Source organism: Grammomys surdaster, unplaced genomic scaffold, assembly GCF_004785775.1.
Source record: "Grammomys surdaster isolate TR1022 unplaced genomic scaffold, NIH_TR_1.0 126219, whole genome shotgun sequence".
Taxonomy (NCBI): Eukaryota; Metazoa; Chordata; class Mammalia; order Rodentia; family Muridae; genus Grammomys; species Grammomys surdaster.
In genome coordinates, this window is record NW_021621022.1 from 3,729,183 (window position 1) to 3,756,314 (window position 27,132).

The 27,132-nt window shown below is 43.5% G+C and overlaps 2 protein-coding genes across 2 annotated transcripts in view; one reads left to right on the forward strand and one right to left on the reverse strand.

Moving 5' to 3' along the window:
* The first annotated feature begins 859 nt into the window (after nucleotides 1-859).
* Kif13b (kinesin family member 13B) overlaps nucleotides 860-27,132 on the forward strand; it is a 159,126-nt gene continuing 132,853 nt past the window's right edge. Inside the window, exons 1-2 of the mRNA XM_028758708.1 lie at nucleotides 860-964; nucleotides 17,180-17,273. Of these exons, the coding sequence (XP_028614541.1) occupies nucleotides 910-964; nucleotides 17,180-17,273 (149 nt within the window). The 5' untranslated portion in view covers nucleotides 860-909. The remainder of the gene's footprint in view (nucleotides 965-17,179; nucleotides 17,274-27,132) is intronic.
* LOC114613488 (histone H3.3-like) lies at nucleotides 22,196-22,606 on the reverse strand. Its single transcript, XM_028758822.1, has one exon. The coding sequence runs from the start codon at nucleotides 22,604-22,606 to the stop codon at nucleotides 22,196-22,198; it is 411 nt and encodes a 136-aa protein (XP_028614655.1).

Genomic DNA, 27,132 nt, shown 5'->3' on the forward strand with positions numbered 1-27,132 from the left:
CTGAAAGTTGTCTTTTGACACATGCTCCCACATATGTACACACACACACACTCAGGCACACACGCAAGCAATTAAGAAATAATAAATAAGTAAGTAAATAAATAAATAAATAAATAAATAAGCAAGCTATAGGCTAGGCTGGCCTTAAAGTCAACAGCGGTCAGACTATTTCTACCTCCCAAGTGCTGGTGTTAAAAGCGTGAAACATCACTCCCGGCTGGCATTCTCTCTCTCTCTCTCTCTCTCTCTCTCTCTCTCTCTCTCTGGCATTCTCTTTTTTAATAAATTATCTCTACTTTTCTTTTTTTTTCTTTTTGTTTTTCGAGACAGGGTTTCTCTGTGTAGCCATGGCTGTTCTGGAACTCACTCTGTAGACCAGGTTGGCCTCGAACTCAGAAATCCGCCTGCCTCTGCCTCCCAAGTGCTGGGATTAAAGGCGTGCGCCACCACCGCCCGACTATGTCTACATTTTTATCTCAAAAAATAAAAGGAAGGCTGGGAATATAACTCAAGGGTAGAGTGCTTGCCTATCATTCATAAAACCTTAATTTTAATTTGCAGAAAACCCTCCACACACACAAAGGAAGGAAGTTAGAAAGAAGAAAAGAGGAAGAAGTAAAGAAAGAGAAGGAAAGGAAAGGAGAGGGAGGAGCAGGAACGGCAGCACAGTTGTAAAACGGCGACAGATGACTACAAGTTCCAGAGAGCGACGCGCGAATTTTCCCGCCAGCGCCTCGGCCCGCCTTATGTGAACTACAAATCCCGGCATGCCCCGGGCGCACCGGTCCTCGCCCCTCGTCGGTTCCGCCCCCTTTTCCCCCACAGCCCCCGCCCGCCGGGTTGGCCTCGGAGAGTTTGTCCGGTGGCCGTGGTAGACGGAGGTGCAGTGAGAACCCCGGCAGCAGCACGATGGGTGACTCCAAAGTGAAAGTGGCAGTACGGGTCCGGCCAATGAACCGAAGAGGTGAGCGCTCGTCCCGGGCCGGGGGCGACAGGTGCCTGTGGTGGTAGTGCCTCGGCGTCCCGGGGGTCTCGGCGGGCTCCCTTCAGCGCGCGTGCGCCCTCGACGGCGCGGTCGGGCCCTCAGCCCTCCGCCCCGCCAGCTGTCACCGAGCTTGCCAGGCCTGGGGCAGCTCCGGCCTCACAGCCATCCTGTGTACGCAGCTCTTAGGGCGGACAGCCCCACTTTTCGATTTTCCTGATTCCATCCCTTGAACCTGCACCTTGTGGCTGTTTGCAGGAAAGGGAGGACGTGCCTTTTTAGTTCTTTCTGGTTTATGATTGTCGAGAGGTTTCTTTTTTTCCTTTGCTTGAAGTGATAGTCATCATCTCAACAATAAATAGCCCCAGTGCCAAGATTCTTGGGAAATTGTATCTTTCAGACATGCTCTGAAGTCTGTAGGGAGGGTAGGGAATGTAGATAAACCCAGGACACGTAAATCATCTATCTAAGTTGGAAGGACTGAAGCCCAACTTGAGTCCGAAGAGTAGCTGGTTTTTGCCTTTGCGGCTTCACCAGAGGGTGACTGGGCAGGGTACTTAAAATGAGGTGATGTGTTTGAAAACACTTTATGTACAGGTCTTGTTATTGAGGTTGCTGCTGCGCTCCCAGGAGATGGAATTGCCGTTAATTGATTTAGACTACTGACTAGCTAGAATCATTTTTAAGTGCAGGACTCACTTTCTAAGGTTTCTAGTTTGTTTTACTGTGACCAAAATCAAGTGTGTAGGAAATAGTTTTTCTATCTCCTTGCCCTTTTGTGTATCTATTGAGGTAAACAGGTGCAACAGTCGGCAAAGATTTCTCTGGTTCGTTGTTCTGTGGGAAGTTGGTTTCTCTGTTTTCTTGGCGTTGGTTTGCCTATTTGAACCTGCTTAAGTCTATGAAGCAAGTTTTCTCCTGAAGACTTAAGTTCTTAAGCTCTCAGCTAATTGCCTCCTTGCATCCAGGTTATCACAAAACAGAGTGAGTAGCTTAGAAGTCTGAAAGTTTTCAATTCTTCCATTTTTGAGTATCCAGACATCTTTATTTTAGATCACTTCAAGCTCATTGTGATTATTACCGCGATTAAAAAAAGAAAGAAAGAAAAAGAAAACAGCCAAATGAAATCCGACTTATCTGGGAATGGTTCGGAAAGGATGGGTTCAGCACATTCCTAAAATTTCCTTTTTGCAAAAACACTTGGAAATGTCAGTGCTGAAGGAGGCCTCTAGCCAGCCACCACAGCAGGGCTTGGCACAGATAGTTAGAGCCCGGCTCTTCCTTGTTTTCTCTTACTAGGAGGAAGCTACTGTCTTTAGTTTGCTATGCTTGTAATTCTGACAGTGGCTGTTACTAATGCTCAGAGTTTTGAGACATTCACTGACTGATGTTAGCTGTAGAGTCCATGTTAGCTGTTCCTTGTATTGCAGATTGTCTTCCTCTCTCCTTCTCTTCCTCCACCTTTCTTACTTTTTTTTTTTCTTTTTCTTTTGAGACTGGGTCTCTCTACATATCCCTGGCTGCCCTGAAACTCATTCTGTAGACCAGGGTGGCTTCAAGTTTATAGAAATCCGCCTGCCTCTGCCCAGATTAAAGGCATTCATCACAACACCTGACCCTTCTTTTCTTTTTAATACATAGGTGCTAAGGATCTGAACTCTTGTCCTCACTTGTATTATCCACTGAACCACCATCTGAGCTCAGCCAACCACTCAGGCATCTCCTCAGTCCCATTTTTTTTTTTTCTCATTTATTTATTTTGAGGCAGCCTCCTTGTGTAGACCAGGGTGGCCTGGAACTTGCAGTCATCTTCCTCCCTCAGCCTTCTGAGTGCATTGCAGGGGTGCACCAACTGCTTCTGGCTGAACTCACTTTGAAATGAATGTTTACAATTTGGCTCCGTTCTCCAGCGACAACTGCCTTCTAGTCTCTTCGCTTACTCTATCTTCTGTTTCCAGTGCTCATCACAGATAATTTCTTCATCCTCAGGTTATTATGCAATATAATAGAGAGGAATCTTAAAGCATGTTATTTCTAAGTTGGCATCTTGAATTCCTATGAAAAGGCAGTAACAAAATTGAGCTCCTTTTTGCTGATTTAGAAAAGAATTGTATTTAAACATTACTTCTTCTGGGGAATGTAGTGTTTTAAGTGATAGCATATGGCTGTCAAGTAGTTGGGTCTAGTCCTGGGTTCTCCTGACTTAGTGTGTTTGCAGGAAGCATCCTGAAGATTGACATGGAGACAGGCTGAGACTGGGTCACTGAGTTGTACTTCTGATCATAGACTCTATTGTTTGAGTGACATTTGTGTCTTTTGAAGGAACTCTGAAAGGTTTCCAGAACTCTTCAGCGTAGGGGTCGGTTCTAGTGTGACTCAGTGGCTGGTTGTACTTAAAGGGCTTCAGCATTTCTGCTCAACTGTCTGTGGGTTTGGGAAACTTAATTGAATATCAAGCAGTAGTTCCTAATTTAATGATAACTAGAGTTGTAGTGGCTAATTTGTCAAGATAAAGGAAGTGTGTGTGTGTCTGTTCGTCTCTCTGTAATCTTAGAATTTGGTGGAGGCAGAAGGATCTCTGAGGTGAGTCTGGGTTTTGTACATAGTAAAATTGCTTTTTTTAAAAAGCAAAAAATTTCCTTCATCCTTGTCTGCTAATTAACCAACCTTCCTTCCTCCTGGCCTCTATTTTCTACTTGTTTTTTTTTCCGTTGATGATACTGGGGACTTAACCAGGGCCTTGCATACACTAATGTTTTCATTCTGGTGTTATGCTCACATGTGTGTCTAATCTTACATAGCCTTAACATTACAGCTTCTCGTCATTGAAATAGGAAGCTAACCTGCTAAGGAAAGGGTAAACGTTGTTTCTTTTTTTTTTTGTTTTTCGAGACAGGGTTTCCCTGTATAGCCCTGGCTATCCTGGAACTCACTCTGTAGACCAGGCTGGCCTCGAACTCAGAAATCCACCTGCCTCTGCCTCCCAAGTGCTGGGATTAAAGGCGTGCGCCACCACCGCCCGGCGTAAACGTTGTTTCTTAAAAGATCTTGAATTTGTGTTTGCAGAGGATGTCCCTCTTTCTTTCTTTTTTTTGTTATTGTTTTGAGATTGGGTGTTAGGTGACCCAGGCTAGCCTCAGACTTGCTGTGTAGTTGAGGCTATCCTTCTGCCTCTACCTTCTGAGTGCTGGGATTACAGTCTTATTCTATCAGGCTTAGTTTTTGTCTGTTCTTTTAGATTGTACAACTCAGCAGATACGTTTACATTCTTCCACATACTGCACAGAAGACCGTCTCATATCTTTTTTTTTTTTTTTTAAAGGTTTATTTATTTATATGAATACACTGTAGCTGTCTTCAGATACACCAGAAGAGGGCATCAGATCCTACTAGAGATGGTTGTTAGCCACCATGTGGTTGCTGGGAATTGAACTCAGGACCTCTGGAAGAGCAGTCAGTGCTCTTAACCGCTGAGCTATCTCTCCAGCCCTCATATCTTATTATAAATAATCTGAAAGGCTTTATTTTTGTTTAATGTGCATGAGTTTTTTTCCCCTTCATACATGTGTATACACCTTATATGTACATTATCCAAAGAGGCCAGAAGAGGATGAGGATTTCCTCAAACTGGAGTAATAGGCTTTATGAGTTTGCCATTACTATTACTATTATATGGGTTCTGGAAACTGAACCTTCGGTTCCTCTGCTAAAGCAGCTAGTGCCTGTCACCACAGAAGCATCTCCTCAGCCTCTCTGAAAGTTCTCTAAGCATAAGTCCCATTAGATCAGGGACATTCTCCTTTTCAGGAATTTGATACTTTACATTGGGTAGTTTAAAATAATATTTAATAGGTAAATGAATATTGCCTACTTGCCAGGCTTTGAGCTTATACTAGATTGCATGGGAGCTTCAATCAAGGAACTGCCAGTTTAAAAAATATGTGCAAGGTTAGCCAGGAAAAATAAAACCATTATAAAGTGTTTGGAAAATACTTTTGCTAAAGGAATGGAACAGAAAATTATGACAGAAGTTGAGCCAGAAGGATTGTCAGGTGTTCCTGAGCATGTGTGATAACTCTATTTCAGAAGGTATTTCCAATGAGTTTAAAGTTTGCATTCTGCATTGTTTAAAGGTAAAACATAAAAAAGTCAGAGACTATGTCTAAAAGAGTCAGCACTTACAGAAGTCCCGGTCCGGGTGGTAAAGTGGAGGGACCATGATGTAAGCATTGAAGGTGGTGCCAACCAAGTCAGATATGCTACGGGAGAGCAGAACTTGAACCCCTGTGTGTAACTAAGAATGAATCTATTAGTGAGGCCCTTGGTGAGTGGAAACCGTGTAGTGCAGGGGACCAGGGCTGGAAGAAGCTGTGAAAGGAAATGCATTGCTCTTGTCAAGAGGATTTTGCCAAAGACCTTGTTTGTGTTGTCCAGTGTTGTCTGTGCCTTCAAGTATGGTTTCTGTATGAGGAAATGACTGTCATGTGAGGAGAGACGATGAAAAGATAAACAGGTAGAGCTCAGTGCTACTTAGTAAGTGCCAGGTGAGTGACAGGGACACTTAGGAATTTAGAGGAGTGAAAGACCTCTGCATGCCTGTGATTAGGGAAGACTTCACCTTGGAGGGCAGATCTGGGTTACAAAACATTCCCAGCAGGAGGCCTATGATTTCCCTGGGTGGGAGGGTTAGACCTTGGTTCTCTGAGGAGGAAGCCAAGCACAAAGGCAAGAATGAGCAAGGCCTGTTTAGGCAGCAGAGACTAGATTGGCCTGTCCCAAAGGAGGATTCTACAGAGTTGACTGGAGGAAGGGGTGAGGAGGGCTGGGAGGAGCACGCGACTCACTCCTGCCGACAGCTAGGCCAGAAGTCAGCTTTGGTGGCTGGTCTGGAGCTCTCTTTAGACTTTTAGAACCTCATGTGGCCACAGGTATGAAGGAAAAAGATTGCTGGGTTGCAAGGCAAGCTCAGAAGACTAGGTAGATGGCTGATTCCTTGCTATAGCTGAGCAAATCTAAAACCTTCTTGATAGAAATGAAACCAGATGAGGCTGGCCACGCTCAAGTAGCCTTGATTCAGAAGACATGAGGCAACTCAGAAATGGGAAACTTAGAAAGAAGGCCCTGCCTATCAAGGAGCTAGGAAGAGTTCTCTAGGAAGTGAGGGGCCAAGCAAGGTGATTTTGACTTCAGGGTTGATCACAGGGAGGCTTTGGATCTTTTAGAAAGGTATCTGACAAACGTGGAACCACAGGTGGCTGAGGCTGGGAATTTCTGACTGCTTGGTGAAACAGAAAGTAGTTGTTTGCTGACATCTGCTTGATGTGCCAATATCCAGTGAAACACTCCAACCACCATTACAACATTGTTCCTGCTGTCAGTCCAGGGACTGAAACTTGGTTCTGTATACATACAGAGGACGAGAGCCCTTTGCTGAAGGTGCATGCCTGTAACAGGCAACTTTGTTCCAACTCGTGTTACCATTTCTCTGTGGCCTCTATAAAACCATAACTAATCCCTCACTTTCCCCTTCAGTTCTGAATGTGGGAGAAAGCACTGATAAACCTATTAAGGAGATGAATTGAGGCATTTATTGAGTGGAAATGGATATATTGATCCCTGCTCACTGATGGTGGGACATGTTCTCTGAACAAACTTGGCAGAGATGAGCAGTGCCTCGTGGGGAAGCGTATGAAGATCTGTGACTGAATGGTTTTCACTCATGCAAGCTGTAGGAAGCCTTAGAAAATGGTATTCATTAACCTATCCAGGTCAAGTACTGGTTGAAGAAAAACTATAATAACTACTTTTTCTGTTTTTCTGAAGTGTTGGGGCTTGTGGAATTTGATTCTCTCCATTCAATGTGTAGGTCCAGGGACTCAAACTCTGTCAGGTTTTGCAGTAAGCACTTTTTGTAGCCTGGATTATCTAGCTGGTCTTCTGATAGTGATCTTCCAAAGACCCGCACCAGTAGCTGTGTTGAGTTCCCGTTTGTTGCTGGGTCTCTAACCCAGGGCCTTTCATGTTTGTGTGGCTTTATCATTAGCCCAGTCCCAGAGTTTCTATTTTCTATTGTGAGTTACAGAGTTTACTTTTTTTTTTTTCTTTTTCCTCTCTAGACAAAAAAAATCTCACTAGCTCAGGCTGGTTGCAAACTTGCCATTTTCCTGCCTCAGCTTCCCAAGTGCTGGCATGTACTTGTACTAAGTTATTCTGTACCAGTGCAATGAGCCAGTTGAAGCCAGATTAGAGTATATATAAGCGGGTTTATTGGGAAACTGTTCTCTGGTAGGTGAATTTACTGGGCCCAAGGAAGGAGACCAAAGGAAGTCAACATGCGAAGGGAGACAGCAGGGAGGGGAGGGTGAAGAGAGAGAGAAAGCCTCAGGCAGAGAGGGAGGACGATGGGCAAGAGACCAAAATGTCTGGATTATATAGGGAAGAGCAGCCCAGCCCCTGGGCTGGAATGGGAAGTTCAGAGTAGAGGGCTTGATGTGTCAGGTAGGGACTGAGGGATGCTGGGAGAACTTGGAGTGCAGGTCTGCTCTGGTATGTAAAATATGTACCTCAGCTGTTTGTCGTGTGGCTTGAAACTAAACACAAACTATCACCTGGTGCACAGTTCTAGATTTGTTTTGTTTGTTTAGACAGAATCTTAGTTTGTATGTAGCCCTGGCTATTCTGGTACTTGGTATGTAGACTAGGCCTTGAGCAAGCTCACAGGAGATGTGACTGCTTTTGCTTCTCATCTGATGGGATTAAATGTGTGCACTGCCACACCTGGCCCACCTCTAGTTTTTAGAAAATACATGTTTACTGTATTTGTCAAGCTGAACCTTGAAATGTCTTTGTAGAATTTCTGTATTTCACAATCCCAGAGGAGGGGATTAGCCTCATAGGATAATCAAACTAGTATGTTGGGGGCCTGCCATCAGAACTTGTGCTTTTACTGGGCCCCACAGGAACCAGGCAGATCTGAAGACAGATGGTAGTCAGAGGAACCTGGCAATTCTGAGAGGCATGGTCTTTCTTCCCTTTGCACAAGGTGTCACTGTAAAACCTAGTCAGTCAGGCTGGCTTCAAACTTACAATAATAGTTCTACCTCAGCATCTTTAGTGATGAGAGTAAACACAGGTACAAGTGACCATGCTGGTAAGTCACTATCCTTGACCAAAGGCTGGCACAGGCCAGTTCATGATCAGTTCATGATCACAGATGCTTAGACAGTACTGACAGTTGTAGAGCAGTAGGGCCTGGGTTTGAGGATGCACTGCTAGCAGTCCTGGCAGTCTTCCTTGCCTCCGAGGTGGTGGTGATGTAGGAGGGTTCAGATGAATGCTACAAATGAAGTGAGTTCAGATGGTGTTCATCTGAGGGGCACTGAGCCTACCGAATTTACCTCAGGTCTGCTTTAGATGACTAGGTGCATGCTGGTGGGTCTAGCCAAGAAGTGCAAGAGAGGCAGGTTTTGGGGGAGGAGTTCGAGATGACAAACCCTGCTCTGAGTCATTAGCCAGCTTGAGTCAATGGTGATGTGCCTGGTACTCTATCTGTACCTGTAGAGTTAGCTGTTGCAGGTGCCGGGAAGAAACTCAGTGGTTACCGTAGTTAAGTAGACAAAGGTAGTTGTGTAAGAGATACTCAAACTCAGGGATTATGAATCTGTAAGAGACCTGGAGTCATTACTATAGAAGAGAAAATTTACGGTAGGGCTTGTGTGAAGGAGAAGGTCACAGAGGCCAAGAGGAACCAAGAGAACCAAGGTGGCAGTCGTGCTGTGTAAGACCATGGAGACAAAATGGATCACAGAATAATTGGCCTGCAGTCAGATGTCACAGGAGTGGCCATTTGTTTTGGCCTCGTGGTGTTGAGGGTAATTTTCAGAATAACATAACCTAAATCGATAGATGATTTGGTGGTGGAGCGGGGTGTGGGCAGTATGTTGAGCATACCAATTGAGCATGCCAATATTGAGACTGTGAGTCTACACTGAATATTCTGTCAGTTCCTCAGGGATAGGAAGGCACAGGAGTGGTCTAGAGGCCCAGGCAGCCAGCACTAGGCCTTTCCAGCCTCTTAATTAGTTAGCTTCTTCTTACAGTCTGGGAGATGTTTGGTCCAGTTATACACAGAAAGCCGATGGAGAGGGAAAGCTTTAAAATGTGGGAGGAAGAGGATGATTCCTAATGGGAAAGCCCCAGAGAGCTTCATTTTCTTGGAAAGATTAAAAGATTGAAAGTGAGAATTGTGTGAGCTGACACAATCAGACAGTGTGTAGAAAATGTTGAAGCTTGAAGAGGGCTGTGGATGTAGTTCAGTTGGTAGGGCTTGCTTAGCATACATAGAGCCTACCTTCCACCCCAGCACCATGTAAAATGGATGTGGTGGTGCACGTCTGTAGTCTCTACAGAAGGAGGAGTTCAAGGTTATCCTTGGCAGTCATCTGGAACACAATAAATCCTGTCTGAAAGGAAACATAAGACATTCGAAGGACCCCAGCAATATTTTATATCTATTGAGGGTAATAGGGTAGTAGTTTTCTTCCCTCCCCTTCTCTCTGCTTTCTTACCCCTTCTTATCTTGTCCTGGCTGGCCTTAGCCTCCTGAATAATTGGGACTGCAGGCATGTGCCTGGCTCTTCCTCTTTTAAAAATTAGATAAGTTTATGTACCAAAATTATACCCTTCAGTGTTTTAGGACACTCAGATCTGTGTGGCTGTCACTGCTGTTCAGTCCCAGGATGATTGCTCCATCCAAAAAGCAGTCACTTCCCGTTCCCTGGTTCTGTCTTGTCTCTGTGGATTTTCCTGTCTTGGCGTTTCATAGAGATGGAATCATACAACATGGAACAGGCTTCTTCCAGTTGGGGTAATGAATTTAGGGCTTAGCCATGCTGTATAGCATGAACTAAAACTCCATTCTTTTTATGTCTGGATACTATTAGATTGTGCCTTGTTTTGTTTATTCATTGACTAGTTGATGGGCATTTGGTTTGTTCCCATCTTTTGGCCATTATGAGTCAAGCTGCTATGAACATGCAGTGTACATTTGGGTTTTTCTTTTTGATTTTTTTGTGTTTTTGTGTGTGTGTGTTTTGTTGTTGTTGTTTGTTTGTTTTGAGATGTAGGTTACTGTGTAGCTCTGTCTTACCTGGAACTCACTTGGTAGACCCAGTTGCCTTGAACTTACAGCGTTCCTCCTGCCCCTCCCTCCAGAATACTGGGATTAAGTGTGCCACTGTGCTTGAAGTAAGTTCAGCTTTTGGATTCAGGCTCTTCTGTGGCCCATCCTCATTTCTCCATCCCTTCTCTCGTGGTGCTGACATTGCAGGCTGTGGTACCTTGCCAGGCTGCTGTATAAGTTTTTGTATGGAAGTGTGTATATTTATTTTGCGTATGCATGAATACAGGAGTGGAGTTGCTCTGGCATACACCAGTTCTAATTTTTGAGAAACTGTTCAACTTTGCTGTAAAGTACGCGTATCACTCCACATTCCTGCATCAGTGCATGGAGGTTCCAGCTTCTCCCCAGCGATGCTCACATGTGCTATGTGCATCTTTTTCTTTGGCAGGGTCGAAGGATTAAGCCCAGGGCCTTGCACTGCTGTGCTGATGCTCTACTGTTGAGCTGTTCTTGCAGCCCTGTCTTAGAGGGTTTTAATCATCCATTTCTAAATCTTGAGATTTGGTTGTGGTTTTGAGTATGTATATTTTGTGTTTTGGACCAAATAAGATTTCTGAAACTTTTCATGCTGTCCCCCCTTTCCTTGATCCACATCATCTCTTATTTCATCTCCTCAGTGCTTACCCATAGTAGAGCTCAGTCCCGTGCCGTCATTTATTAGTTGAGTAGATTTTGATATTCACTAATATATAAAGGTAGAGACTACTTCTTTCTTTTTCTTTTCTTTCTTTTTTTTTTTTTTTGGTTTTTCGAGACAGGGTTTCTCTGTGTAGCCCTGGCTGTCCTGGAACTCACTCTGTAGACCAGGCTGGCCTCCAACTCAGAAATCCACCTGCCTCTGCCTCCCAAGTGCTGGGATTAAAGGCATGCGCCACCACTGCCCGGCTTAGAGACTACTTCTAATATGTATTTATATATCTTACATATGGAAAGCCATTTTGTTTTCCTTAAAAAGTGTGACATATATTTATTGGGGAGCAGCACGTGTGCCACAGCACATGCAGAGGTTAGAGGGCAGTTTGTAGGAATCAATTTTCTTCTTCCACCAGGTGCATCCCGGGGATCAAACTCAGATCTTCTGATTAGGTGGCAGGTGCCTTTACCCTCTGAGCCATCTTGCCAACTCCCAGTTTGCTTTTTACTTACATGGTATTGCCAGTTTTAGTCCCTGATCTGGAATACTGAACTACAGTCAGAGGAGTCCAGAAACTTGCAAGTAAAAAGTATAAGCTGTTTCCATAATCAGTGTAGATAAATAAAGGGTTGGGATTTGAAAACAGGACCACACATTATCTGCAGATTTTAAAATTAAAATTGAATCTCATAAGTAATTTATTATCTTTCTTTACAAAATGGGCACTAGAGGTGTTAAAGACTCACTTAGGGCTAGCTTTTTTTTAGTGACATGCGTGGTAAGGGGGGGGAGGGTCTTTGTGTTTGGGTGTGGGCAAAACATTCATGGTAAGAGGAGGGGGGAAGGTCTTTGTGTTTGGGTGTGGGCAATCTGATTTGGAAATCAGAAAGGCAGATTACCAAGTGGGCATCTCTGATACTTCACTCACAAGTGAAAGATCCATTTCCTGAGACAGAACAGGAGTTACATAAGGGGAGTGTCCCAGGCCCTGCCCATATTTTAATATGAAGTCATTGGGGTACAAGTTACAGCCTATTTGTACATCGAAGAAAGTCTTGTTTCAAATGATTGCTCACGCTTACAGAGTGACTAATACACTGGCTGAATAAGCAGAGATCAGCTATTGATAGTTAATATCATGAATAATTTGATGTAGAAAGGCATCCTGTTTGGGGCTGTACCGACCTACAGTAGTTTGAGGGCCTTTAATGCTAATACAGTATATCTCCTGCCCCACTTCTTTTTTTAAAGGCTTAGAAATATATCAGAGTACCGGTGGTCCTGAGGATTATAAAGCTTGCTTAGTCATAACATAAACTTAATGTATTACTGAAGGTCTCTAATTGCTTGTCAGACATAATGTTAATCACATCTCAATCTTGTTACTTTAGGTTGTTCTTTTCTTTTGGTTTTTCAAGACAGGGTTTCTCTGTGTAGCCCTGACTGTCCTGGAACTCACTCTGTAGACCAGGCTGGCCTCGAACTCAGAAATCCGCCTGCCTCTGCGTCCCAAGTGCTGGGATTAAAGGTGTGCGCCACCACTGCCCGGCTTATACTTTAGGTTTTATTATGAATAAATGTGCCCATATTATTTATTGTAATAATGATTAGTATTTGGTAATGATTGAACCATTTTAAGTGTGTTGGTCCGAGACAGTAAGGCCGTTTCACATTGAGTTGCCATCATCACCATCCCATGAGCCTCTTCACATCACAATCAGGTGTGGTGATGTATAACCAGTCCTAGCAATTGGAAGATAGAGACCAGAGGCAGAGGCTGGAGGATTGCTGCAAGTGTTTTGACCAGCTTGGGCTACAGTGTGAGGCCCTGCCTCTCATCCTGCCCCCCCCCCCCCAAAAAAAGGAAAGAAAACAAAACACCCCCCCCAACCCCTGAAATTGTACAACTATTAACTGCCTAACTCCTATCCAGCCTGCTGATCCTGCCATTCTCCTTTCTGTCTCTGTGAATCTGACTCTGGGACCTCTAGTAAGTGGAATCTTCTGGTACTTTTCCTTCTGTGACTGCTTCATTCATTTCACTTAACAGTAACCTCAAGGTTCAACCCTGAAGTGGGCGTGGTGTCGCACACCTGTGGTCTCAGCACTTAGGAGTAGAGACAGGAGGATTGAGAGTTCAAGGGCAGCCTCAGCTATATATAGCCTATGTTACATGGGATCCTGTCTCAAAAACAAATATAACACCATTTGTTTGTTTTTAAAGGCTGAATAATGTTACTCCTGTGTGTGTGTGTTTGTGTGTGTGTATGTACATGTTGTAATGGATTCCTGGGCTTCTTCCACTTTTGGAGAGTATGAATAATGCTCCTTTGAATGACCTCTGTAGCTTTATTTTCACAGAGGTAGTACATAGCCCTTGTCCCCACTGTGTGATATATGTGTGTGTGTCAGTGTGTGTGCAAGTGGAGGCTAGAGGATGATGCCAGGGATCTTCCTCAGTTACTCCCCACCTTATTTTTTGAGATGCAGTCCATCCCTGAACCTAGAGTGTGTCATTTTGTTGCAAACATGCTAAGCTTTTTAGGTGGGTGTTTGGGATCAAACTCAGATTCTCATGTTGAGTAAAGTACTTTTATCCATTGAGCCTTCTCTTCATCCCCTAAAATGCTTTCTTGGATAACCAGCCTTCAAGCTCTCCAGACCTCACTGGTTATTTGGGTTTATGTCCTAGCCTGTAAACCCTGACACATTCTAAACACTCCTGTGAAAAGCCTCTCTTAAGTCTGTCCACCAGTTGACAGAATTGGGGTGGAGTTTTATTTGGTAAATATTGAGCTATGGGTGTGGCTTCTCATTTCTGGTAATCCCAACATTCCAGAGGCACAAAACAGGAGGATGGCCTTGCGTTCCAGTCTGGGCTACAGGGTTTCAAGAAACCATTCCCAACAAAAAAAATAAATGAATAAACAAAAAACCCTGAGCTAATAAAGAATTGCTGATAGCTAATTATGTGTTAAAGGCTGCCTTTGAGTGGCATATAGGGGTATTTATAAATGTCAGTGTCTGGCATAAAGTGAATTTATGTTCGATGTTTTAATTACTAAGTGATTCTTGGTGATGACAGTTTCCAGCTTCTTAATCATACCATTAATCAAATCCATTTATTAATTGGATTTGATGACCTACATGGTGTGTGTGTATACGTGTGTGTGTGTGTGTGTGTGCGATGCAGAAGAAGCTGTTAAGAGAGTGGAGCTTGCTAGGAGTTTAAGCACATACCTGCATCCCAGCTCGTGGCAAACTGAGGTAAGAGGATCATGAGTTTGATTCCAGCTTGGGTGAAAGTAATACTCTGTCTGAAAAAAAGTGGTGGCAAGCAGGGCAAAAGCATACAGGTGTATGGATGTTGAAGGAAAATGTTTAGATTCCTTGAGCCCTCTCCCAATTCAAGATAATTTGGTTGTACATTCTTAGTAAAAACTCAGTTTTGCAGGTAGGCCAGCAGGCATTCTTAGCAAGCTCAAAGCTACACTGGCTTTGTGGTGGGCGGTGAGATTGTGGGTTCTGAGTCAGTGCTTCCGGTGCTTTACTGATGTGTTTGTGTAAGGGAGATCTATGTGAAGGGCCAGCTCATGCAGTGTGGTCAGATACCACTGGGCAAGCCTATTACCGAATCTCCATGGCTGTATATCCTCAAGTTCAACCCACAGAAGCAGGGCACACTTGAGTGTGTAAAAGTTGCCCCCTGAGTGCCGAGCCTTTCTTGTCTCCTTTTGGGGACACTAGATCTGCTTCGAGCCCAAAGCATTGGAAGTAGATGCCAAGACTAACTGGCCACCACAGGGCAGAACTTCCCTTTTGGAATTAGTCTTTCACATCTAGGTAAAACTGGAGAGAAATCAAATTGTAGTAGATATGCAAAAGTTAACTTAGGGCTAGCAAAGGAGGAGCTTTTTTGCAAATGCTATGTAAGTTAAAATGAGTAAAAACTTGGCTTCTCTGACATGGAAGTACTTTATCATAAATGTCACGAAGTCTTTTGGCCAAGCTTATTTGGGAACTGAGTCCACAGGGCACAGCCCCTTTCCTGAGAGCTTATCTTTTGGCAGTGGGGAGTAAGGCATGCTGAAGCAGTTTCATTCTTTGGGTCAGGCAAATAGAAGAATATAAAAACTAGAGAACACAAATACGAGGCAGACTAGTCTTTAAACAGCTGTGCTCAGACATGATTTCCACCCAAACAGTGTAGCCAACTTTGTGGTTCCTAGTTCGCTCAGCTGTGTACTCAGGAACACATTTTGTCACCCTGAAGAAAGAAAACTAGTCGTTCCTTTGCACAGACACCCCTCATCTGCCTTTTCTTTTGTCTGTTTCTCCACTTGGGTGCTTAGATTGAATGGAATCTCATACCATGTGGTTTTTAGTGACTGTCTATTAAAGTTTATTATTATTATTATTATTGTTGTTGTTGTTGTTGGTGGTGGTGGTATGTGTATGCATGACATGTATGTACAGGTGTGTGCATGCCATGGTGCATGTGTGGAGGTCAGACTGGTTCTCTCCTTCCACCTTTACATGGGCAACAGGGAAGGAACCCAGGTTGCAGGCTTGCATTTTAAGTGCCTTTGCCAATTAGCCATCTTACTGGCCTTTAACTGTCTTTTTTAGGTCACTATAAGCCTCAGCCAAGTGGCTTGCATCAGGAGTTCATTCATTTTATTACTTTAACACTTATTGTTGTGTACTAACCTGCATATGTGGAGATCAGACGACAGAGTTGTGGAGCTGATTCCTTCCTTCCACTGTGGGTTGTTCCAAGGGTGGAATGCAGGTCATCAGGCTTGCCCATCAAGCCCTTTTCCTGCTGAGCCATCTCACTGGCCCTACTCATTTTAATTATTGAATAATGTTCCATTCTGTGGCAATTCACATTATCTGTGTTTTGCTTTGGTGGACTTTTTTTTCTACTTTATACAAAATACACTGCCATGAACATTTGTCTAGTAATTTCTGTGTGGATGCAGGTTTCTGTGTTTCTCTTGGCCATGTATCTAGAGTTGCTGGGTTGTATGGTGATCCTGCTTAGCTTTTTTAGGAACTGTTGAGCTGTTTTCCCAAGTGATTGGCCCACTTGTGTGCCAGTCATGTGCCTTCTGCACATCCTTGCCAACCTTTGTTTTTGTCTTGTTGGTTATTGTTCTCTGAGTGGGTGTCAGGGGGCATCTCACTGTGGTTTTATTTGCCTTTCTGTGGTGTTTGGTGACACCATTTACACCACATGGTGCTACGTGTCTTCCTGTGCTCACTGGGCATTTTTGTACCTGTTTTGAGAGGTGTCCTGGTAATTTGCCCATTTGAAAATTGGATTATTGATCGTTTGAAGTGTAAGACTTCGTTGTTTGAGACAGTATTTCTTGACTAGGCTGGTCTCCACATCTCTATTCTTCTGGGGGTTATCTTGAACTCCTGATCTGTCTGCCGTTTACTCCTAAGTAATTGATTACCTCCTGCATTTCCATGTGCAGTTGAGTTCTCTATATATTCTAGTCCCTCAGTATATAGATGCGGTTGGCAAACTTTTTTTTCTTTTGTTTTGTTTGGTCTTTTCTCTATCTGATTCCCACCTCTACCCATGTTTCTAAGGGTGTAAGGATTTACTCAGTTTCCTGAGCTCTTGCCACTATAGCCCCAGGCCCCTGCTGTGAACCTTGTGCTCAGGGAGTTATTGCTGTCTTAGCAGTGTGAAGATTTTATTTGTGAATGTAGAATGTCTTTCTACTTATTTAAGTCCTTAACTCTTTCAACTGTGTTATAGAGTTTTCATTATACAAATTGATTTATTTTCAATTTATTCCAATTTAAAAGTTTTGATGCTATTTTAAGTACAATTTTTGAAAAATTTGATTTTCATATTTCCATTGCTGGTGTAAAACACAATGGATACTTCTATATTCAAAAGTATATTATGTACACACGCAGTATATACACACAGTATGTACACATACACACAGTACACACACACACACACACACACACACTGTTTGATCTTTTTTAGTGGGTCCTATAGGACTTTTCAGTACATAAGGTGGAACCATCTGCAAAATAGAGAATTTATACCTTCCTTCCTTCCTAGTCTGGATGTCTGTATTAGTTTTTCTTGCCTGACTGCCCTGACCAGAATGTCCAGTGCAGAGCTGAGTAGAATTTGATCAGTAAACATCCTTGTGCTGATGTTGGAGGTTAAGCTGTCCAGCTTTTCACCATCAAGTATGATATTAGCTTTATTAGACTGAGAAAGTTCCCATCTATTCTTAGTATAGTTTTCACAGAACACTGTGGGATTTCTGTTAAATGCTTTCCCAGAAATGATTTATTTCTTAAGCATGATGGCTTTTTTTTCTTACTTTTTTTTTTCTTTCAGAAATTGACTTACATACCAAATGTGTGGTGGATGTTGAAGCAAACAAAGTTATTCTGAATCCTGTAAATACAAATCTTTCCAAAGGAGATGCCCGGTAAGTCATGAAGCAATACCATGCTCACTGAAATCATTAGTGGCTCCTGGACAAATGAGGGTGCTCCTTACACATGGCTGCCTTCCAGGAGCCGTTCCCAGGCTGACAATGAGTGAGGGGATGTCAGGAGTGCTGCAGACAGCCAAGTGGATGGGGGGGACTCATGACATGCAGGCACTAAGGGCTGAAGTGATGAGGCAGGCTGCAAGCAGGCGGTGCTGGCTGATGGACCAGGCAGGTGGGCGGCAGAAGAGGCCAGAAAGGGAGCCTGTGCAGTGACTTATCCTGGTGGCTTTTACTTTGGCCATTCCATGGGCCACCATCCCTACAGCCCTTAGAGGGTTGTTTCCTCTAACTATGGGCAGGCTGGAGACCATCTAACTTCATTACTGTGCTCTGTTAACTCTTTGGGGCACACCCTGACTGTCAGGCTGGGGAGGGATATTTCAGCATCACTTGTAGATCTGGGCAAATGTATGAGCAAAAGAGAAAGAGGGAGAAAGTGAATTGGGAGAGAGTGGTGAGAGATTATGTTTTTCTCAAAAAAAATTGGAGTGAAATTAATTAGATCAAATAAGCTGGGCTCAGATTATAGAACCCAGGGGAAGTAGACAAGGAGATTTACGTTAAAGCCCAAGCTAGCCTTGAACTTACACTTTTCTGCTGCAGTCTCTTGAGTGCTGGAATTTTTTTTTTTTTTTTTTTCGAGACAGGGTTTCTCTGTATAGCCCTGGCTGTCCTGGAACTCACTCTGTAGACCAGGCTGGCCTCGAACTCAGAAATCCGCCTGCCTCTGCCTCCCAAGTGCTGGGATTAAAGGCGTGTGCCACCACCGCCCGGCCATGATAAGGTTTAAGTTTCTGTTATGTATTGTTACCTCAGAAGCACAGCAGCTTCAAACAGCAGTCATCAATTTCTGTGGTCAAGGAGACCAATCAGGGTGCAGTGGGATGGCTTGCTCTGATCCATGCTATGTGGGATCTGGCTGGAAGACTTGAACACAGGGTTTGGAATCATCTTGAAGTGGCTTGGTCATCAGGCCTGGTAGTTCATATACCTTGTTGAATGAAGGTGTATCTGAGGATATATGCACGATAGCAATTCATAATCTGGTGACCAGTTCTAAGATACGTGTTCCAAAGGAGACCAAGCCAGGAGGAAGCACATCTGCCTTGTGTGTCCATTGTGTGGGTCATACAGGTCAGTTCTGTCACATTTTCCTGCTCAAGGCTAGTGTAAGGCTGTAGAGGCCATTAAGCTTTATCTATTTATGGTGTGTGTGGGAATATGTAGGTGTGCATGGGTGTGCATGCACATAGAGGTCAGAAGTCAGCAGCCAACAGGAGTTGGTTCTTTCCTTCTTCCATGTGGTTCCCAAGGATTGAACCCAGGTCACCAGGTTTGGTGGCAAGTGCTCCTACCCAGTAGCATCTCTGGTTTAAAGAAGCATTCAGCTCTGAAACCTTAGTTTTGTATGGGACAGGTAGATACACCACTGTCTGTTGGGGCAGTCTGTCAGATTGTGGGATGTAGCTGGCTGAGAAGGTGACTAAAAATGGGGTGAGCACACAGAACTTAAAATAGCGTGCCTCTGTCCCTTGAGAGCTTCTAGTCTTGGAGGTTTGTAAAAGAAGCAGCACTTTCTGATTACATAGATTATTTTGGATGCTTCTTTTTTCTCATATAGTAGGAATAGAAATTGGATATTACTTACTATTGGATGAAGGATTAAATATGATTGTATGTAATGGTCTTTAGTCAAGTAAAGTTAAGAAACTTGACTTTTGAGACAAGGGATTCCTATATAACTATGTAGCCCAGGCTGGCCTTGATGTAATTAATGATCTTCCTGCTCCTTTCAGAGTATTGATACTGTAGGCATATGCCATCACACCCAGCTTTGAAACATAAACTTTTAAATAACAAATTTTCATTGTAGTATATGCATGTACAGAAAAGTGCACAGCTTGGTGAGTTTTTATAAATTGGATATCCTTCTACAACTGGCATCATGTAAAGGAGAAAAGCCAGTGTATTGCTCACCTAATGAAAGTGCTTGCTACCAAGCCTGGTGACCTGAAACCATGGTAGAAGGAGAGAACTGACTCCTGAAAGATGTTCCCTGACCTTCACCCATGCAAGAACAGTAAATTAAGTAAAAATGAGAAAAAGAAACAGTATTGCTAGTGTGCAAAAGACTACTTAGTGAAACCTCACCCTCCCTCTCTTTCTTCCACAGGATCTCACTATTCCTTGCCTGGAACTTAATAGCTAGACCAGGCTGGCCTTGAACTTGTAGTGACCCTCTTGTCTCTGCCTTCTGCTTGCTGGACATGTTCTACCACAGCTAGCTAGCTAGCTGCCCCCCCATCTCTATCTCTTATCTCTCTCTATCTTGTAATATCAAGTTGAAAAGAGAAAAAGGAAATTTTGAATGTAGCAGTCAGTTGGATATACTAACTTTATAAATTTGAAAATAAATAGGAAATCATACAGAAAGAGATTAAAATGAATAAAATTTAATTTTGAGTACTAATTTTGTTTTTTTCGAGACAGGGTTTCTCTGTGTAGCCCTGGCTGTCCTGGAACTCACTCTGGAGACCAGGCTAGCCTCGAACTCTCGAACTCAGAGATCCGCCTGCCTCTGCCTCCCAAGTGCTGGGATTAGTTTAAAGGGGTGCGCCACCACTGCCTGGCTTAAATTTTTTTTCTTAAAGATATATTTTTATCTGTGTCTGCTATATGTGTGCAAGTGCCTGTTGAGGCCAGAAGAGAGCATCGGATCCCTTGGAACTGGAGTTACAGGTGGCTGTGAACCACCTTATGTGGTTGCTGGGAACTGAACTCTGGTCCTCTGGAAGAGCAGCAGTGCTGTTAACCACGAGCCATCTCTCTAGCCCTACCTTAAATTTCTACTAATGCGATTAATTATCTTGCAGAGTGCAGAGTAATGAATGAGAACTTCACAGGATCTGTACTTATAACTAGAAAAGAGTGATTTTCAGTTAACATGGGAGTGTTTGCATCAGTGTTCCCAGCACTTGGGCGACTGAGGCAGGCAGGAGGATTGCCAACTTGGGTGGGCTACATAGTTTAGAGTCTAACCTGGGTTTCATAGTAAGTTCTAAGTACACAGTGAACCCTTGAGAAATGTCAGCTATTACTCTTAGTATTATTATTTTTATACTGTATTCAAGTTGAAGTCCATGCTGTATTAAATGAGCTATAATAGAGCTTAATAAAGGCAATAAATACTTAAAAATCAAAATATATTTAGTACTTAAGTATCTATGGGTGTCAAGAAGTTACCTAAGTTCTAGAAAATTTGTAGCCTCTCAGGATCAGAAATTTAGAAATAAAGATTACTAGGGCTGGAGAGATGTTTCAGTGGTTCTTCTTGCTCCTGTAGAGGACCCAGGTTTATTTTCAGCACTACATGATGAATCATTGATGCCCACAGCCCAGTTCAGGATTCTGACATCTTTTGGTACCACAGACTCCTTCACACACATGATGCACATGAATGTACAAAGGTATACTCACTTATAAATAAGAATAGTAAATCTTTTTTTAAAAGTGTGTGTGCGTGTGTGTGCGTGTGTGTGTGTGTGTGTGTGTGTGTGTGTGGTCTGAGGATAACTTTGTGGAATTGGTTTGGTTCTCTCCTTCCACCTTTTTTTGGGGGGGGGGGTCAGAGGATCAAATTCAGGTCATCAGGCTTCCCAACAAGTGCTTTTACTCACTGAATCATTTCACTGGCTTAGGATCTGAAAGCTTTATTGAGTTTTCCCATGTTGATTGGGCTTAATGACTAATTTGCCTTTTCTTAGCAAGACAGCTGCTCTGGGCAGGACCATGAGCTCAGTAAAGTGCTTGCCATGCAGTGGTGAAGACCTGAATTCAGTCCTAAGAACCCATATGGTAAAGCTGGGACTGGTGTCACATGTTGTTGGCAATCTCAGCACTTGGGAGGCAGCGGATGGGTGAATCTCTGGGGCTTATCAAGTCCCAGGTCAGATACAAAGTGGACAGTATCTTGTTGACAGCACCTGAGGTTGTCCTTTGGCCTCTATATGCACATGCTTGCACATGTATATGCACTTGTACACCTGTACACAAGACAGGGCCTTTGATTTTATGTTTGCAGAGCATGGGATATTAATCCCTGTTAGCATCAACTGATTTGGGAAAGAAAGATCAAGTCATTGCTTATGAACAAAGGAACATTTTATCACATAGAGAAATGATTTCCTCTTACTTACCAACATGATAGGGAACATTATTTTATCTACTGCATTCCCCTTTCTAATGTGATTACTCAGAATACCCACTGGAGACAATTTATATCTTTATTTTCCCATGTAGACTCTCTGTGCTTATATTTTAGTTTAATTAAATATCTTTTTTTATATAGTTTAATGTATTTTAATAGCAAACTTACAGGAACAGCACAGAAGACAGACAACATTAAAAACATGTACTTGCATGTAGGACAACTTAGTTAGAGAAGTATAGTGATGGATGGAATCTACTGGATGATAAAAATGCTACAAACACCAGTTAGTTGCCGTCAATAAGAAATTTACTTATTTAAAAAAAATCCAAATGCTGCCGTTGTCCAGAAAATTTTAACAGGTTTATTTATAATTGTTATAAAGTTGAACTGTTGAAATGCGTTCACTGAAACATTTTGCTTTCATTAATACTTTACATCTTGCATTTATATTAAAAATTCACACACAAATGAACGTGGAGAAACTGCCAATACCTGATTCTGTCCCCTATGTTTCCACTCGAAATCATATACTTAGGTGCCTTTGACCCCATGGAAAAAATATCTAACATTCAGAACTACTGATAACAGGAAGAAGGGGAAAAAATTTTTTTTTTGAGAATGAAATGTTTCCCCTCATAGTGGACTCTTAAGCACGCTCTCCGCGTATGTGGTGAGCTAGCTGGATATCTTTTGCCGTAATTGTTAAAAGTTTGGCATGGATAGCACACAGGTTGGTATCTTCAAAAAGGCCAACCAGATAGGCCTCACTTGCCTCCTGCAAAGCACCAATAGCTGCACTCTGGAAGTGCAGATCTGTTTTGAAGTCCTGAGCAATTTCTCGCACCAGACATTGAAAGGGGAGCTTGCGAATCAGAAGTTCAGTGGACTTCTGATAGCGCCTGATTTCACGGAGTGCCACAGTACCAGGCCTGTAACGATGAGGTTTCTTCACCCCTCCAGTAGAGGGCGCACTCTTGCGAGCGGCTTTTGTAGCCAGTTGTTTCCTGGGTGCTTTACCACCGGTGGATTTGTGGGCAGTCTGCTTTGTACGAGCCATGGTATGGGCACCTCCTTACCCCCCTTCTCCTTCGGCTGGAGCTCGGCAAGTGAGAAGCGGTGCTGGCGTTAGAGAGCGGCAGTGGCGCGGCGAAGGCTGCGAACGCCATTAAATATCTTTTTGAGATTATCTTCTTACCTAGAACCAATTGGACTTTCTAGACTCATCCTTGGGGCTTTCCAAATCTTCATCAGCAACATAATTATGATCATTTGAGGACTAATGAATGACTAATTCTTTACCCTATGTAGATTTTTTTTTTAAACTAGTAACATTTTCAGTGTGTAATTTAACTTAGCATTTTAGATACCAGGTGTGTTGGCGCATACCTGTTACCATAGAACATGGGATTGCTGTCAGTCCAGCTAGGACTGCACAGGGTGATATCCTGTTTTAACAGTCCCCCTCCATATTTTGGAGCACTGCACTGTACTTATGATAACATGATATAGCACACTCCATTCTTAAACATCTGAAATAATCTTTAGTCGTATTTAGTTTCTAGTGCTTGTAACCATGGTAGGTAAGCAGGTTTCTTTTTTTTTTTTTTTTTTTTTTTTTTCCAAGACAGGGTTTCTCTGTATAGTCCTGGCTGTCCTGGAACTCACTCTGTAGACCAGGCTAGCCTTGAACTCAGAAATCCGCCTGCCTCTGCCTCCCAAGTGCTGGGATTAAAGGCATGCACCACCACCGCCCGGCAAGTAAGCAGGTTTCTAGGGCATCATTTGCTTCAAGGATGGCTTCTCATGGAAAAAGCAGGCTCTGCTTCATTCATGTATGATCACAGCTGATACAGGAACTGTCATCACACAGGAACTGTCACCGTCATGTCTGGTAACAACTGCGTTCTTGTTGGGTTGCAGTGTGGGTTCCAGACCAGTTGTTGGGTAAAAGTGTGTCCTTCGTCTGTCTCACCATTTGTGGAAAACAGAGGCGCAGGAGGTGTGACTGTATTCTAACCATGCTGGCGCTGGGCTATGTGAAGCCGCGGGACCCTGCTCTGGGGGAGTGGAGGAGCACAGTCTGAGGTCTCCAGTGACTGCTAGAGTCTGGTTCTCAGGTTCTTGGGCCTCTAGGCACTGTTAGAAGCTGCAGGAGAGCTGAGAATGAAGTGGGGACATATGGGCTGGATTGGCCCGAAGCCGAAGGGGAGAGTGGAGAGAGAATCTCTGGCTATGTCCCATGGGGATGAGAGTTTTCGATTGGCTTGCTTGGGTTGGTGGTCTCCGTGTCTGGGAACACAGAGAGATCTTCTACAGGAGATTAGACAGTGGCTCTGTAGACAAAGACCTGCTCCACTGTTCCCCACGGTGGATCCTGAAGAAGAGAAGCAGTCTATGGTCTTAAGATGTTTATTGTCATGGCAGAAAGTAGATGATAAACTGGACCCAGTTTCTCAGGGCAGGCCTGAGGTTAAATACCTTTTGCAGGGAGGAGGGTCTGGGAAGGAATGTTTAATTGGCTATGCCCCTCTGGCCTTTAGGTACCTCATTAATTTGGAGATCTGTCTTGAGGCCCTGTAGTCACGCCCTCTACCTGTGGAGGGGATGGGGGCATTGCCCTATGTGACTAAAGGACATTAATCTATGGAGGGCTATGGCCTCATGTCAGGAGCCTGGAGTCTGGGAGCATGGCGAAATGCCTGCCGTACCTTGCAGAGGACCCTTCAGGGTCTCCAGTGATTTCTAGCTGGTGCTCGACCAGAAACCAGGCTGCCTTTCAGTTCAACCCTCAGTTCCCATAGCTGGTTTCCTACTTGGTTCTGCAAACAAGTGCTTTGTTCTTTCTGTTCCACCAGCTTAACACAAACAAGGAGTCTGTGTTCAGGGGTCAGGTTGAACTCCATAAACACTGTAGTTTATCGAGGATGTTCTTACCTGTAAAAGGCTCCTTTTCTTTATCAGCTATGCTTTTATGATGATGAAGAACACGGCAACTAGAGGATCATTGTTCATAAGGTGCCAGCATTGGGCTGGCCTGGAGCTTGCCCTGTCCAGGTTCAGACTCCTGATCCTTCTGCTTTAGTTTTGCCACTTCTGGCTTTTATATCAACACAATTAAATGGTCAGTGTCTTAGCATTATCATGAAAATAATTTTGATCTTCATATCCTTTGGAAAGCTGGGCGCTGCCCAGGAATCCTTAAGCCACAAGGAACAACTTTTACTTTAGGGATTTAGCAAAACATTTGTTTGTTTGTTTGTTTTCTGTTATTTCAAGATGGGGTTTCTCTGTGTAGCCCTGACTGTCCTGGAACTCACTCTGTAGACCAGGCTGACCTGGAACTCAGAAATCCACCTGCCTCTGCCTCCCAAGTGCTGGGATTAAAGGCGTGCACTACCAACCACCAGGCCTGGGATTTAGCAGTTTTACAAACTCTTAAGAACCAAGTGGTTGCCTTTCATTTGCTTGTTTAATTTCTACTCTAATGTTTAGCTTTTATTTGAGTAGGGGATTGTGTTGTAAAGATTCATGTATTATGAATTAGTCTGTATTAGTCAGGTTCTCTAGAACAGAACTGATACAATTTGAAAGGGGATTGGTCAATTGGCTCACATGGCACACTGTAGGTGGTCCAACAATGGCTGTCTTCACACTGCTGTGGCCAAGAACTTGGAGACTCACACCACTCTTTATTTGGCCACCACTGGAAGGGTGACACCCATATCTAGGGTGGAACTTCCCACTTCAAGTAACCTGTTAAGAAAATCTCTCAGAGGACTGGTGAGATGGCTCATTGGAGAAAAACACCTTTATCCAAGTCTGATGAGTTCAGTCTCCAGGACCTAAGTAGTGAAAGAACTCACCCCACAAGTGTTTTTCTACCTCCATACACATCATGGTATCTGAGTCCCGTTTCTCAAATAAATATACTTTAAGAAAAAAAAAATCCCTTGGGGTGTGCCTAATGGCTTATTCTTAGTTGGTTTCAGTTCTAGTCAAATTGGCAATCTGGCTTGGCAACTCCTCCCACCCCTCTCTCTTTCCCTCTCCCTCTCATACATATACACACAGAGACACACAGACACAGACACACACACACACACAGAGGTTAGTACACAATATGTACTAATGTATAATGCATATATTTAATCCAATTCTCAGATATAGTTGTCTAAAATGTAACTTTTTACCCCCTGTTTTCCAGTGGTTTACACTCTGGAACAGTGAATCTCTGAATTCTGCTTGGCCAATAATGCCACTTGACAGCCTTTCCCCATTTCTCTGCTTTGCTATCTTAGACTGGCATTCTGATGTATCCACAGTGTGAGAAATGTTCTGTGCATCTGATAACTCTAGGCAGTGGTTCTGTCTTGAGCAGTTTAGAGATGTACATTTATGTGTGAATAGACCCCTGAGGCCCTGCAGTGAAGAACTCTGCCACATTGTGTATTCTCTCGTTTCCCAATTTATTGGAGCATGATATGCTTTCTCTTCACACGTAAGTAGTAACAGCTCACGGCATAGTGTTCTTATGAACAAATTTTGAGGACATCTATACTTGCCCCTTTCTCAGTTCTCCAAAGTGACTGACATCTCCACTGTTTCAGCACCAGCACCTAACCCTGAGTATATATCTCAGCTTAATTTGCAGACTCAATTTATTTCTTACAAAAGAAAATCCTATCTTATCTTTTTTTTTTGTTTGTTTTTGTTTTTTTTCGAGACAGGGTTTCTCTGTGTAGCCCTGGCTGTCCTGGAACTCACTCTGTAGACCAGGCTGGCCTCGAACTCAGAAATCCGCCTGCCTCTGCCTCCCAAGTGTGCTGGGATTAAAGGCGTGCGCAACCACCGCCCGGCGATGCTATCTTATCTTTTCTCAGTATCCTCCAGTCTTTTTTCTAGTCTAGATTTTGTGCTATGATAAAGAAGACAGTACTGCTTTTGTTCACTGGTTTTCCTTAGGTGTTCCTGTTATTAAGCATGACTCCTTCTTGAGCTCACTTTTCCTTCTAGGGACCCTCCCTCACAACCACCTCCTTTGCTTTACCCACGCTGAGTGTACCGCACTCAGTTCTTACAGTGATCACCTTGTCAGCCTAGACTACAGGTGAAAGTTCGCAGTCCTTCACAAGATTGCATAACACACTAGCCTAACTGGTCCGCAGGTGTATCCACTTTACGTGTGGATATAGATCTGTAGCTTCCTCATCCCTTTCTGGTTTGATGATTCTGTTCACAGAATGCAGGGAAACAATCTATTGAAAACTGCTCTTTGGGTGCTGGGAGTAGCTCAAAGGGAAAATGTGTGCAGGAGACTCTGAGTTCATTCGTTCTTTTTAGCCAGAACATAAGGACACAATGAAAGCACTGTGCTTCTATAAAGGGTACAAATCAAAAGGATCAGCCTGAAGAGACTCAGGACTCTGGGTGGAAATGGGGAACATCTGTGCATGTCACATGCAGTCAGTGTATGCCATCATCCCAGTACACCTGTATATATAGTCACCAGCCAGGGAAGGTCCGGTGAATCAATCAATCTCTCTCTCTCTCTCTCTCTCTCTCTCTCTCTCTCTCTCTCTCTCT